Below are 14,980 nucleotides of genomic sequence, written 5' to 3'. Positions count from 1 at the left end.
CTCTCTCTTTTTTTTTTTCTGATACCAGGAATCGAACTCATGACCTTGTGCTTGCCAGGCAAGAGCTGTGCCGCTGAGCTAAATCCCCAGCCCTAAACTCTCTTTGTAATACTTCGGCTTTTGAGAAGTAGCTGCCATTTACAAAGTGCTACTTTTTCCCCTCCCCTCCCTTTCCCCTCCCCTCCCTCTCATCCTCTTTGTTTCCCCGCACTCCTCCTCTCTCTTCTTTTTGTGGCACTGGATATTGAACCCAAAGCCTCTACAGTGAGCTACATCCCCAGCTCCCCTTTATTATTTTTTTAAATTTTGAGACAGGAGCTTGCTAAGTCACTAAGTTACAAAGACTAGGCTTGAACTTGCAATCCTGCCTCAGGCTGTCAGAGTGCTGGGATTATAGGTGCATCCCATCATGTCCAGCTCAGTGTGACATCATTAACCTGCTAAAATTACTTGCTTATTAAGTTGTTGGGATTAGGTTCATAGAGTCTGTACTCGTATGGTTAGGATGAGTCATTTGCTTAAATCATGAGGGTAGGACCTTCATAGATGGGATTAGTGTCCTTGTAGGAGAGGTTGAAGGGAGTAACCTTGACCTTCTGCCTTTTTGTGATGTAAGGATAAAGCAGCAAGACATCATCTTTGAGGTAAAAAGAAAATCCTCACCAGATTAGCTGGTGCCTTAATCTTGGGCATCCTCAGCCACTACAGCTATGAGAAACAAACGTTAATTGTTCATAGATTACCCAGTCCTTAGCATTTGGTTATAGTACTCTGCATGGCCTAAGTCGGGGGCATCCTGTATGGAGCACAGACTTGGCTTTCTTTTCTTTGTCCAAAGCTGGAAGTGAGGATGCAAATTAGCAATAGCTTAGTTATTAATCAAGCTTTAGGTTTTTTGGAATAATTTTTATAGAAGTCATTGTTTGATTTCCTGACCTGATTCCTATAAGTAATGGTCTGATTTCCAGTAAGTCTCCCTTGTAGCCGGATGGTAGGCTGGCTTGGTAGGTTGGTTACTATGGACTAGGGACTTGGTTTCCTAGGCTGGTTGCTGACTGTGGATTACAGTTCTGTTTTATCAGTGGTCTGGCCATTGTCAGTTTATATTTTCAGTTTTCCTTGCATTGTTCTCCATAGCAAAGACACCTGGGATAAGAGGAACAAAGCTGGAAAAATGGGAGGACTTGGGCATTTCCGAATGTTTGTCAGCCAGTTTTCATACTGAAAGCCTTTCTTCTTTGCTTCAGAATCCACAACCAGAAAATGTCCAAATGAATAAGAGGTGTGTAAAGCTCCAACTGGCCCAGGAAAGAAAAAGAAAGTAGAAGAAAATCCTCTGGACTTTGCAATACCCTTCAAGTACTGAGCTGCTTAAAATATTATTCCGCTTATTGTAATTGGATGTGTGAAATTCTGGCAGGCATTAACAATTCAGATCCCATTCCTAAGGGATTCCCATTTAGGGCCTGTTCATATGATTTATTCTGAGCCTTTCTCCACTTATGGATGCTTGAGATCGTTAGGTAAAATGCACATATATGCACAGAGACGAAGTGTTTATCATCATTAACTCAATGAATCATTCGCCAGCCCTGACGTGTCCTAATGTCCTCAGTGCTTCGGGAGCACCCCCTCCTGTCTCCTTCCTTGTCCCTCCTGTTCTCCTTTCCTCTCCTCTCGGGCAATCGCATCCCTACCTCAAAATTTCAAAGTATCCCTCTCATCAATCACTGAGATTTCTCGGGTAGCAAGGGGGTGGTGGTGGGACAGGCAGCAGAATCATTATCCTAGTATCTCCTCTCAACAAGAATGACAGGATGGTAATGCTCTCTCTGCTGGGAGAGAAGGCAGGGGAAAGAGGAGAAAGGCTCGCAGAGACCCTCTTCTCAGGCTCCGCTGGAAACGGTGCTGTGTGTAGTGGCAGCGTGGGCACTGGGTGTGGCCCCCTTTTACCAGGGAGGAAGGAGGGGCTCTGCTACCTGCCACACCTCCACTTGCTCAGGAATTTCTCTAGGTCTGCCAGTGAAAGCACCCACGTTTCTACCCTCCAGAGAGGGGCCTCCCATCAAAGGTGAGAGCTGAGTTAGGAAACCAGCTTCTGGGCTGGTGAGGCTGCATTTTTCTCATGGCTGGATCAAGGGAGCGTGGGATTCTCCTCTCTAATTATATGCTCTACATTTAGCTCTTTGAACTGACTGACAGGATGACCTTGGGCAAGACCTTTCCCCTTTCTAGGTTTTTCTCCCTCTTCTTAGTTTCTCATTCTCTGACCAGAGCACATTTAAAAATAGATATGAACATGCTCTAAAAAAATTATAAAATGCTGAAAGGAAAATGCATTATCATGAATCCAACAGAACATTGCTAATGTCTCTTCCCATTCTTATTATGTTTTAAAATTATAGTTGCAATCATAGTGAATATTAACTTTCATAGATTGCTTTTTTGATAAGCATTTTCCTGTTTTGCTAAATAATCTCTATAACCATGATTTTAATGGCTTTATAATATCAACATATTTCTTAGTCTCTTCTATTTATTCCATCAAGAAAAGATACTAGAATTGGGACACAAGGAAATCTCTTGAAAAATTCTCGCAGAATTTCCTCTTGCTCTTTGTTCTTCGAAATATCAGGTGGTTTCTTTTTTAGAATAGGATTAGATCTATGCGTTAGAGAAAACAAAACAAATTGCCAAACAAAAGATTGGTAGACTCTTTTTTTTTTTTTTTTTTTAAAAAGTCTCTTTACATACTTTAAGTAAAAACACTTGGTTCTTGCAACTTTCAGGTTAATATATTCTGGGAACAGCCCAGGGCTTTATGCCTAGGATTTGGTGGTAAATTCTGCCTCTGGATATCAAGTCTCCCTGAAATCCACAGGAAATTTTGCTGGGATATGGAGACTGTGACATCAGATCTACTTAGAATTTTCTAGTGAAAGAACTGCAGATGTCCTGGCACACCAAGGAGGAGAACTTGCGAAGACTTACAACTGTGCCACAACGGGAAGAACTGTGTTGCTTTTTGTGGCCCCAGCTTACCTGGGGAAACAGAATCACAGGGTTGGCTTGACCGCCTGTCTTCTGGTCCTAGAGGAAGCAGGGGATGGGATGATGGGAAGTGTCTTCCGCGAAATCCTCTCTCTGTCGGGGTCCCCAGGAAAGGCCGACAGCCTCCAGGGCCTCAGCCTCTGTGGTGCTACTGCATCATGTAAAAATATTTCCATGGAAGAAAAGAAGCAAAAACTTTATTTTCATTGTAAAAAACCCCAAATGATCATTTCAGCCAGAGATTTTTTAAAAAAAGGTATTTTCCTTATTTTTGGAGCACTCATTTTTAGCAAGTGAGTCCCTCACGGCTGCACCCCAATATCAGTGTACACTCTTCCTCACTTGCACAAGTATAGCCATTGCTTTTCTGTGTTTTTATCCAAGTCACATAGCTCTGAGTTTTAGTTCTCACAGCCAGCACTCACACTGTTTTACTAATTCTGTCACACAGGGCTTTCATACTGATGTGCTTCTTCATTTCCCTCCTATACTTTCTCACTTCATGTGGTCATAATTTGCTGAGTAGATATTCAGGGTCACTGCAATAGGTAACGAATCCATATACTCCCCTCTCCTCACTCCCCGCTGTGCCCTGTCTCATGATCGCCCCGTTCATTCTGATCGTTGCACCGAGGTCATCTTTCTGCTCTGTCCATCTGGCCATGACACTCATCCACTCAGAGACCACATTGCTACTCAATAAGGTCCAGGATTCTTGGCAAGGAAAGGACACTTTTGCATAATCTGCTGCTCCATTCCCTTCCCATCTTGAGCCTTACTCGGGATCTACTAAAATGAAATACCAGTTGGTGGCGTCTAAGAAGATATACTTTCCACCCCCAAATCCCTGGGCAGTTCTGATACATAGGCTCTATTGTACCTGTCCAGAAATGACTCTTTCAGAAACTCAGTGGGGTGCTGTTCCTGTCTCCATTTGTGTTAGGTCTCCAGAATAGGTGCATCATGATACTTCAGGTACTGGGCCGAGTCCAACATGGGATTCTGATATAGTTGCTTCAGCATAAAAGATCTTGTTTATAAACTGTAGGGTATTAATGTCATATATAGAAAAAACCATTTTAAAATATTACTTTAACATTGGCGTTCTCAAAAGCTGTGATTATTGATTTTTAAAATTCTTTCTCTCTCCTTTTTTTCCTCCAAATTTCTGAATTAACAGATATTACTTTTAGAGTCAAGAAAATATATAAACTTACTTTATGATTAATGTCGTTAGGATTAGAACAGAAAGAGACATGAAATTCATAGAGAATTAGGCCCAGGAGTGGGGGAAGTGGGGATGGGAGAGAGAGAAAAAGAGAAGGAGGAATATAAAGGAATGAAAAAGAAAAGAAAGGAAGGATGTAAGGGCAGTAAGGAAAGGACACATTTTGTTTAAAGTCTGGGGACACTTTCTTTTTTTTAACAAGATTCCTTGTTCAAATTGGGACTTCTAATTTTCTAAGCAGTTTAGTATTTGATCAGAAGACTCTAAGAAAGAACCCCTCTTTTACAATTTAGTATTCTTTACCATACCACTTGGAAACAATGGCTTCCCTTTACCATGGGCTCTGAAGCCAGCTTTGAGCTCCTAGACATCACTTTGAACTCATTTACATATTGATAAATGAGTCACTAGATGGCGAAACTCCAATGTGTTAGGAAAATTGTCTCCTTTGGCCCTCCTGCTTCTCTGTACTGTCTGGAGTCCTCTGCAATCAATCAGGGGGATATGAAACTCCAACCCTAAGGACCGGGATGTCCCTTTGTCCCCAAGGTGAGTCCAGTGCTGTCCTGGAGAGGGACTCCCACCGTCGCCGTTGGACTGGCAGATGGATGGGGCCGTGAGCAGGATGGAGGGAATGACTCCCTGATCTATAATGACTGAATTACAATTTTAAAATGGAATGAGTTAGATAGTTATTATCAGTGTAATTATTCATAAATGTGCCTAATTATTCATAATTATTCAGAAGCATATTACTTCCCTGATTGCCGTGAGTGATCTAGGAGGCCAATTACAATTGGATTCTGGTCACAGGATTCGGTGCCTGTTTCCCTTCTGTGTCAGTGAATCCGGAGCTTGGCCTGTGGCCTGACAGCGCTGGGAGCCCTCTGCATCACGGGGCCCTTTAAACACACACAACAAACGCAGAGCTTGACACCCAGCTGATTTCAAAGCCCTCAATGTCTTCTTCCCCCTCTCCGGTCCCAAGCTCCTCTTATTTGGGTTCAGGCTGCTCCTTCGAGGGCGCACGCTGCTCCGGTTTAATTAGGACTCTCTTGTTGTCATTCCTGTATTTGATATCTTAATAGCATCGGAGAGTACTTCTAGGAAAACAGGCAAGAGGGGAAGGACCCTTGCGCGAGGAGGAGCAGCACGGCTGCAAGACCTGGCGACCTCCAGGGCTGCTTCGCCCAGCCAGGTCGCCCTGGCAGGTGCAGGCCGCTAGAGTTTCACTCACCAGCCATAAGCTTCAGCTCTCTGCATCTTGTGCTTCTGAGCATTGCTGCAAAATAGCGCGGCCGCAGAGAGCTCTTCCTGCCTCTCCAGAACGATTTCATTCTGGGTGCAAGGTGGCAAGCCCAGGTTTCTCCCTCACTCTTCCTGCGGAGGGTCTCGGCTTCAGTGATGGAAACAACGCTCAATTTCTCCTTTTCTTTCTCCCTCCCCCTGGAAAACATTACAGGAATTACCATATTGTGGGGCGGCATTATCAAGTGCAAATTAGCATATAGATTAGTTCTGGGGGGCAGGGCGGTGAGGTGGGTTAAGATCTTTAAAATCATGTATAGTTATGCTACACAGAATGGCAGGTGGAAATTTCCCAGGTCCTGGTTGACTTCACCCTGCGTGTGTGTAGCCGTCTGACGGCCTGGACTGACACTTTCTCAGGGAGTAAGGGCACCATGGTTCCCACTGCAGCTGAAGTAGCTCTAGGAATTGAGCATCATTAAGGAAGGTGCAGATTTCTTCGATGCGTTTTAAGGTTTTCACTTTCCTGGGTAAAGAATCCTTGATTTGGTTATTAAGAATCCCTACAATTAATTGGAATCACAAAGTTCAGGTTTTACATTTGGTCCTAGAGATAAAAACAGTTAAAGTTTTACTGACAGGGTATAAAGGGATAGAGAAAAGAGGAGTATAACCTAGAATTGAGATTTTTTTTGTCTGAAAGGTGTCAAAAGATTGTAATGTAAAAAGGAGATGGATTCATTCAGTATCATTTAACAAAATAATATAAAACAGGGTTCACTGAAAAATAAACATTTAAAAGACCTACTTTCTCTTTCTTGGATCTCTAATAATACAGGAGAGTAGTTGGTAAACAGTCACTTGGTGGAGTATTTATTGAGTACCTAGTATGTGACCAACACCGTGAAGGAAACAAAAGACAAGCCATGGCCTTTCATCCAAGTCCCTGAATACAGCCTTTTGAAGAAATGGTTCAGATCCTACCTATGATTATTTTAGGAAAGAGTTCAAAGAGAGGGAAAACTTTGAATCCTGGAATGGCCAAAATAACTTTCACTGGATTTGGGAAGGCCTTGGCCCTAAAAGGAATGAGTACTTTAGAGAACATTCCCAACCAGTGTGATTGTCCCCCGGATTCAGACAGAGTTCAAAGATATTGTGGGAGGAATAGCTTCATAAAGAGGCCAGATTGACAGAGCAGAGGGGTTGTGTGGCGTTATGGAAGGCCAGCATGAAATGGGGGCAATAATATCGAAGATGAATACCTTCACCTATTTCAGTCTGAAACAACCGGACTGGCTGCAGTTAGCATTTACCTTATATGGTCCTGGTATGAGGAGGCATTTTCCTTATAGAGACATGAAAGTTGGCAACCTGTGGTTGACTGATGCTTGATTGCTATGCTGGCGGAGACTCCGGTGTCTGTTATAAGAATACACACTTAGTAATTTGCAGTTTGCTTGCATATTCATTTAGGTTGTAGTTCACTACCTGTGGAGGCAGCTTTCGACCAAATTTTATGAACTAAGTATAGAAACAGACTTGCCAGTTTAACACAGGACAGGGACCTTTGGTTCTTGCTCTTCCATGGCCTCCAGTTTCATGCTTTATTCATGTGTGTGTTGCACCAGAGGGCAACTGTGATCTGACAGGTGTGCACTTGACTGGGAGTCAGAACATGTCCATCTGTGTGTGACCGTGGAACAGAGCAAGCTATAATCCCTCTGAGCCTGATTCTCATCATACGCAAAATATACACCATACATCATATCTTACCCATGTAACAGGTCAGACTACTTTTAAGCATCAAGTAAATTACTTCATACTAAAGTATTCTGGAAAAAAATCTTTTAAAACTTAGTTGTGCTATTACTGAACATACATCACCATGTCTGTACTTGAGGCTCATCATTCTATGGAACAGTGAATCCTCAAAGGCATTCCTGAGATAGACGTGATCAGATACTTAAAAAAAAAATTTGCTTACAACTAGAGTCAGGGTAGTCCAAAGCCAGGAGGGCTTGTCTTTCCTTCTGATATTGTGTGATAATTGCTGGTTCACGAACAGACAACCTTGAACAAAAGAAGCAAGAAATGGGTATTTACGAACCTCTCCCCAGCAACTCTTTCTCATTTCAGTAATGTTTGGTGCTGGGGACAAAGAAAAAGAAAGACTCTTTGAGTTAGACAAGAAGAACAAACAGATAAACAAGTCATATCAAACCCAGGTGTGTAGGGCATGAGATTCTTTGGAAGAGAGTTAGGAAATGCTCTGGGTGAGGAGTTTGGGGTGTTTTGCTAACATAAAATGTGTCACTGTGCTGGGGAGGGTGTGGCTGGAGATACTGCTGGTGCTAATTTTGCAATGTTGTGCAGGTGGTCTGGTTTGGGCGTTTTTACTCTCTGTGTTTCCCTCACTCCTCATTATTTTACTGGCAGCTGTCCTATTTGTCACTGGCCACCATCAATCAACTTATGACTGATTAGGACTTTTTCTTCTAGTGCTTATTTTTTGGGGGTAGCGTTATTAATAAGTTATTAGGTTTAATATCTCATAATAGGAGGAAAGCAAATCATCCCTTTGGGAAAGGACTCAATAATATATTACAATTTTCAAAGTAGTTCAAATAATGTGAAAGTACATTGAATAAGATTTGAAGGTTCTGTTCCATGCATCCCAGTTCCGTCACCTGTCTTCCAGCTGCAGTCAAATGGGAAGGCCAATCTTCTGGTCATATTTCCGTGCATTTCCATGTCTCCATTCTGGAAAGTGATGGCTCAGATTAGTGAGATTATACTGGTATTGATTTCAGTTTTTCCTTTTTTGGGTTAGAGTTTCACTACATTGCCCAAACTGGTCTTAAAATCCTGGGCTCAAGCAGTCTTCTTGTCTCAGCCTCCTGAATGCCTAAGCCTGCAGCGTGTGTCGTGGTACCTGCCTCCATCTCACTTGATTCTACCATTATTCCATTTTTAGAGGCAGTGGGTCTTTCTCATCACTCTACAGAGGTAGGAGACCTGGCAGAGATGTTAGAGTGAGTAAGTGGAGAAAGCAGGATTTTAAGTCAGTCTTGTTTCCAAGCGCAGGGGTATAAATTCTAGGGATTCTGATAGTTTTTCCCCAGCGACTGACTTGGGGATTGTGATAGCTCACCACAGAATAATTTTTTTTTAATAGATAGGAAAATTGGAGGATGCAACAGGATCCATAAAAGGAAAGAAAAATTCTCTTTGGCTTTTATAAACAAGTCATTAGTCCCAATATGTCTAATTTATTTGGTGGGTGTGATTCAACACTGGGCTGGGAAGAGAGCAGAGAATTTTGCATGGTGATCACTGAAATTAAGGACAGGCTGAGAGTTTGTGAACTGCTGGCAGGTGAGAGGAGAATTCAGACCATGAAGCCCCGAGAGTCAGCATTTAAATGAGGAACCCTAGGAGGAAGTCAATACATTTTTAAAAGTGAAAGCAGAAATATGAACATAAAACATAAAGAAGAAAAGCAAAATGAATCAGAATTAAAAAGCTTATGGAAGGCAGAATTGGAAGCTGTCCGGAGCTCTTAGGCTGCTTTTCCCTCCTTAGGAAGAGAGGAGCGCATCAGGCCAAGCCTTCCCTGTGCGGACGATAGCTGCCCCTCCACTGCAGGGTGTGAGGTTCTTCCTCTTGACTTCACTAACACAAATTTTAAGGATCCTCAAGCCAAGAGCAAATGAGAGCAACCCTTGCAGGGTGACAGTGACTATCAGCTTCTCTGTGTAATTTTTAGCAAATACACCCTATTCTGTTAAAACAATAATTTAATTATGCGTTGAAGTAAATGAAACTTAAGTTCAGAAGATCTAGCCTAGGGTCTGTCAAGGTTTTATGGAAGGATTCAGTTTGTTTTCCTCCTCTTCGTTTCATAGAAATGATTGTATTCAACACTCAGCACCCTGTGCCTTTCTTATAATTTCATTTCTCCACACAGACACCTCCCTACTTGGCATGGCTGCTGTAGGTGATGCACACAGTATGGCGCCCTGATAAGTTCTCCCAGCGTGCTTTGGAGGATTCTCACTTTAAGCCTTAGCCATGTTCCTGAAAGCAGATGCCCGGCGCCCCTCAATCCCAGGATCAGTTTGGAAATCATCTGTACAAAGAGATGGAGGCAGGAGGGACGGGGGAGTGGAAGGGGGGGTGTAAAGAGGACGAAGGTAGGTTATGTGTGTGTGCTGACTGCCCTTGAGGAGTGTCGTCACTGTGTACTGCAGACATGGACTAACAGAAATAAAAATTAGGAGACAATCTGCAGAGCGTGTTTCACTGGTCTGGAGCAGCACCTGAGAATATGTATTTTTCCAGTGTCCTTTAGATCATGGTAATTGCAGCTAGAGCTTAGAAACAGACTGACAGACATTCTTGGGTCATATTATTGATATGCAGTGATGTGTACAGGAATATGTCAATGGCCTTTTTGTGATACAAATAAACAGTGCTCCCACCTTTCTAGCATCCTAGTTTCCCATCTCAGGTCTAAATGTGTGTATATATGTGTGTATATATATATGAATAATATATGAATGGCACAAGTCCACAGGCTTCCTTACATATAACTCCTTTAATGTACTGAGAAGGCGTCTTACCCTAGTATTGACAGTAAACTTCTGTTTATACTGATGAGTTCACTTGTAATCTTACAGAAGTTATCACATAATAGTTATTCATGTTGACATATAATAAATACCATGAAAAACAGCTATAAATTCTAGCAGTTTCAAGAATCCTTATTTCCCCATTATAGTACTTTGGGTGATGTCTTCTTTTTCTCTTAAGACATTTTATTAGGCTTAATGTCACACATACACAAACGTAGAGAGAATAGTGTCCTTAGCTGTCGTTTACATACTAATCATCCAGTTTCCATAGTAATCAACATTCTGTCCATCTACCATCTATCCTTTTCCTCATCCTTTATCTTCTCAAGCAGATGCACTGAACTCTGTAATTCTTTCACTTTCTTTTAAAAATCCTAATAATTGCTTGATATTATTACATTGCCAACAACCCTCACTCATCCCTCCGTGGAAGAGGCAGGCTGTAATTCTGTCTCCGGTTTGCAAGGTTTCCTGCTAAACCTAAACCCTTAAGCTATGTTCTTGCAGACTGGGACATTAGCAAGATCTCTCAATTGAATTACAGAATTGCATTCCACCAAGGATTCAGTTTTGTAGAGTACTTAACATTGAACTACATGAGGAGGCACAAGAGTAATGGGTCTTTTTAGTAATATCATCTTTTTTTCCTTCTGTAAATCAAAAGCCGTATTACAAGACATTTAGTTATGTGGCATGAATGGAGTTGTAAGTATACAGGCGCTGGCAATAGCTCCCAAATTAAAGCATTTCTGTCATCTCCTGAAGGTTTATTCTCTTACTTGTAGTTGTTAATATGAATAATTTAAAAATCTGAGAGCTTTTCCATGATTTGAAACTTTTTTGAGGGTATAGATTCAACAGTTTCCTCTGTCCTGAAAGATGAAACAGAATAAATTACCTGTTTCCGCCTTCTGCCAGTGATCTAGTTTGGGGCCGTTCTGATGCAGTTCCTGTGCAGCTGGGTGCTTTGTCCTCCACCTTTGCAGGTTAGAGTTTATAGGTCACCACCAGCTGGGAGACAGCCTGCGCTCTCTGCTGGGTAGGACGCTGGCAACACAATAAAGAGATTGTCCAAGAGAATCTCTCATTCTCAGTGTTATAGTTTGGCTCCAGAATGTCTCCCAAAGGCTCATATAGTAAAGATGTAGTCACCAGCCTGTGGCACTATTGGGAGGTAGTGGGACCTTCAGAGGTGGAGTCCAGTGAGTAGAACTGAGGTATTTGTGACATGGTCTTGAAGGGGATTGAAAGACCCCAGTCCCAATCTCTCCCTTTACTTCTTGATTGTGCTGGTGGTTGTACAAATCTCTACATGTGTTAAAGTTCATAGACCTGTACATCAAAAGAAAAAAAAGTTGATCTTCATGTTAGCTGGGTTCTGGGATTCTGGGGTGCTCCTAGAGGCAGTTTCTAGGTTGTCATCATCCTGAACAAAGAATTGGTCAAACAAGTGCAAAAGATAGGATGTTTTACATTTAGTGAAGGTAGGAAAAGAAATATATGCTGAGGAGTGACTGTGGGACAGTTGAAGCTTGGAAAAGAATTATTCTCTGCAGAGGGAGGGTGTGCAGTGAAAAGGCTCACAATGACCGTGAGCTTAATGGAGGCTGTCTTTTGCATTGCTTGTCAGATCTAGTCGGCCTATCAAAAACCTGCTTCATTTTTCCCAAGAAGAATTGAAGCTAGAACTCTCTGTTTGGCCCCACGTGCAGAGCTTGTAATTTTTTCTGAGCGTGTTCTGGGTCTCCATGCTGGACAGGTCATGCCCACTTGCCCAACTGGTTTGCCACGCCCTAATCTCCCACCTCATTACTGTGGGATAATTTTAGAATGAAAAGGAAATTGTTAACCAGGGAAGAAATAAAATCCTCAATTCTGCTCAAATTTGAAAGTAAAATCTGGAAAGGGAAGCATTCTTAATTATGTCCAAATCTTTTAAAAAATCTTTAAAAATTTTTTTGTTTTAAACAATGTTAGAAGTGATAGAAAATTTAAGACATCACCATGTATCTCCTAATTATAGTAGATGTTTTGTTTGAGTTTTTAAAAGATACTACAGGCTTCTGTCAAGCTTCTGCATCTGCTTGGCCTTCCTGGACTGATGCCAGTCTGGTTCAGGGCTTCAGGAGGAGGAACTTGGCTGCTTCAGCGAAGACCAAGGAACCTCCAGCATCAGCAGCACTCCAGAACCCCAATCACAAAGTGCACTTTAGCGAGTTGGCCCAGGGGACTCAAATGTACAGAATGTTTGGGAAACACTGACTGAAGGTTCCTGGTTGCCTGAAGATTGTTGTTGAGGTCTTAAGTAAACCCTTGGACCTCTGAGGGTGGCGAGGACCACACACACCTCTGCTGTTCCCTGCAGTACCGAGTGAGGGTATCTTCCTGTCTCCATCTCGAAGGGTCCTTTCCAGCAAAATGAGACCAAGATCAGAGTTGCCACCGGAAAGGTCTTAATTCTATTTTAGTAGCACAGGCAGTATTCCAGGGTTGCTTTTCCAGTCATCTTCTAATATCTGCTTTTTTTCTTAAGTTTGAGTTTTAAGTCATCTTCTACCCAGTTGAGGGGAGCAGGCTGAAGTGCATGGAAGCAAGTAGAATCCAGGAGAAGTGTGATAATTGGAGGCTCTAGTTAGCCAAGACTGGAGCCTGCAGAAGGGTATCTTGTCTTTCTGCCTTACATGACTCCATGCTGAGCTGTTGCATTCACGCTGACTGCGATGGGTGTTCCAGGTCCAAAAATCCCTGTCCTGAGCAGGCTTTCAGACTCTCCTCATCCATATGTCTTTTTTCTTTATAAGGCCACATGTTGGAGCAGAGGACACTCCATAGGCTGCTATCACTGAATAAGCCCCTTGCATAAGAAACACTGATAGTCCAGTGTTTCCCCAAGGGTGATGTGATAAGACACCTTTAACTTTATGCAGGAAAAGAAATCCTGGGGAAAATGAGTTTGTATCAACCATAAGACTATTTCCATCATATATTTTTCTTTTTAATTAATATTTCATGACCAGTTAACTGGCAGTCTGTTGTCCTTCTAATAAAGAAAAAGGGATCATAACCAATAAAATATATTTATTGCTCTCATTTTAAAGTCTTAATTAAGCACCTAGCCCTTGTGAAAGTCTCTTAAAAATGCCATCTGAAGTACATAACAAAAAGGGAAGGAAGCCCCTGTCTGTTAAAAAGGAAACATACCTTCTCACGGTTAGTCCACTGAATGTCTCGGATATATTTTTAAATCCATGCCATAATTAGTTTATTATGAGAGAGATAAAAATATAAGTCAGTAAGAAAAAATGTGGAAGTTGTTTACTCAGTCAGTGTAGATTTTGTATATAGTATGTGTGTGGGTAAAATCATTCTCAAATTAAAGAAATTCAGAAATGTTTGCTTATGTAACCTCAATATGAGAGATACAATGCTTCTCAAACATAAAGCAACATTCAAGTTTCCTCTTAAATATAGAACACATTGTGAAAAAGGAGATTTTGTGCTATAGGACCAATTTGAGTGGGTGAATCATACTTAGTCATGCAGCATTGCTTGATATGCTCTTCAAAATGCATCCCAAGGGACTTTATCATTGTGCACATATCACAGAGTACACTCACAGAAAGACAGATAAAACCGTCACCAGGCCTTACAGAGGGGTCCATTGGCTGGAATGCTGTGATGTAGCACACAACTGTATTTCTAAGGCTGTAGCTCTCATTCTTACGGGAAGCTGAAATTGTAGGTTCTAGGAGTTGGAATCTATTTAGGAGATCTGTGTTATTAAAGATTCTCTGCCCAATAGCTAGAGAAATTGCTCAAGGAGGTAGTTAATATCACTTAGCCAGTGTAAGTCAACACATTGTAAAGCAAAGGGTATTTAGACTTCTTTCTTCGTGTGCTTAGAGCACTTGGTTCTGCACATCTGGAAAGATAGCCATTGTGTTAGAATTTTTTTCTGAGCTTCTCCTATTTTGTCCAGTACCTTGAAATACTTTCTAATGCATCATGATGTTAGACTCAAGTACACAGATCATACAGAATTTTAGAAATATCCCACTTTAGTGTTTCATTTCAAGAAAAGAAGGTAGAAAGGGTTTAAACAGTTTGCTCAAGGTGGCACAGCGAGGCAGTGACAGAACGGAGTGGAATTTACCTCATTCTGCCTTGTGATTTTAGAGCTAAAGGAAGCTTAATTCCCATTTGTACAGCTCATTTGATCAATAGACGTTAAAAGTTCTGTGTAAAGTACCAGTTAACTTACTGATTGCCAGTATTTAGTGAACTGGGGTAAATCCACAATGTGTTGGATATACCCCAATAAACAAAAAGGGCACCTTTTCCAGTTAATTGAAGTTGGACATATTTACTCTTAGGCAGAAGGACTACTTCTAAGGCATTATGACAATCTCTGAATCTAAAGTACACATGGAGAATCTTGTTGAACTATTTAAAATATTGAGTTGATTTTGATTACTTTAGCAGTAAAATAATTTAATAAATGTTAGAAAACCTACCAAAATCTTTACAATGTTCAGATTTCTGACCACATTGAATGTAAGTTTCCTTTGATCCTATCATATTCACTTTTGTAGCTATTTATAAATTTGTAGTAATATAACTTGCAAATGTAGGCCAGAAAGCACCAGTAATACTTGCTTGAGTTTCCAGAAAGATAAAATTATTTCCTCAGCTTCTGTTTCCATGTAAAGAGTAACCAATGGGCTTATTTGTTTTGGTATTTCTGTCCATCTGTATGCCTTGCTGACTAAAAGCTTAATCAAAAGGCAAAACCAAAAAAAAAAAAAAAAAAAAAAAA

General features: G+C 41.4%; 1 protein-coding gene across 1 annotated transcript in view; it reads right to left on the bottom strand.

Annotated features, from left to right (window-relative positions):
- Nucleotides 1-5,896: 5,896 nt before the first annotated feature.
- The window catches only part of LOC102020546, a 113,523-nt gene continuing 104,439 nt past the window's right edge, over nucleotides 5,897-14,980 (bottom strand). The window contains exons 5-8 of the mRNA XM_005398983.1: nucleotides 7,515-7,600; nucleotides 6,844-6,949; nucleotides 6,512-6,606; nucleotides 5,897-6,090 (exon numbers count right to left, since the gene is read on the bottom strand). Coding sequence (XP_005399040.1) covers nucleotides 5,897-6,090; nucleotides 6,512-6,606; nucleotides 6,844-6,949; nucleotides 7,515-7,600 — 481 coding nt within the window. The remainder of the gene's footprint in view (nucleotides 6,091-6,511; nucleotides 6,607-6,843; nucleotides 6,950-7,514; nucleotides 7,601-14,980) is intronic.

The sequence above is a fragment of the Chinchilla lanigera genome, unplaced genomic scaffold, assembly GCF_000276665.1.
Source record: "Chinchilla lanigera isolate Chin_1 unplaced genomic scaffold, ChiLan1.0 scaffold00064, whole genome shotgun sequence".
Lineage (NCBI taxonomy): Eukaryota > Metazoa > Chordata > Mammalia > Rodentia > Chinchillidae > Chinchilla > Chinchilla lanigera.
The sequence above is the reverse complement of the archived record's forward strand: the minus strand, read 5'-3'. Positions and strand labels throughout refer to the sequence as shown.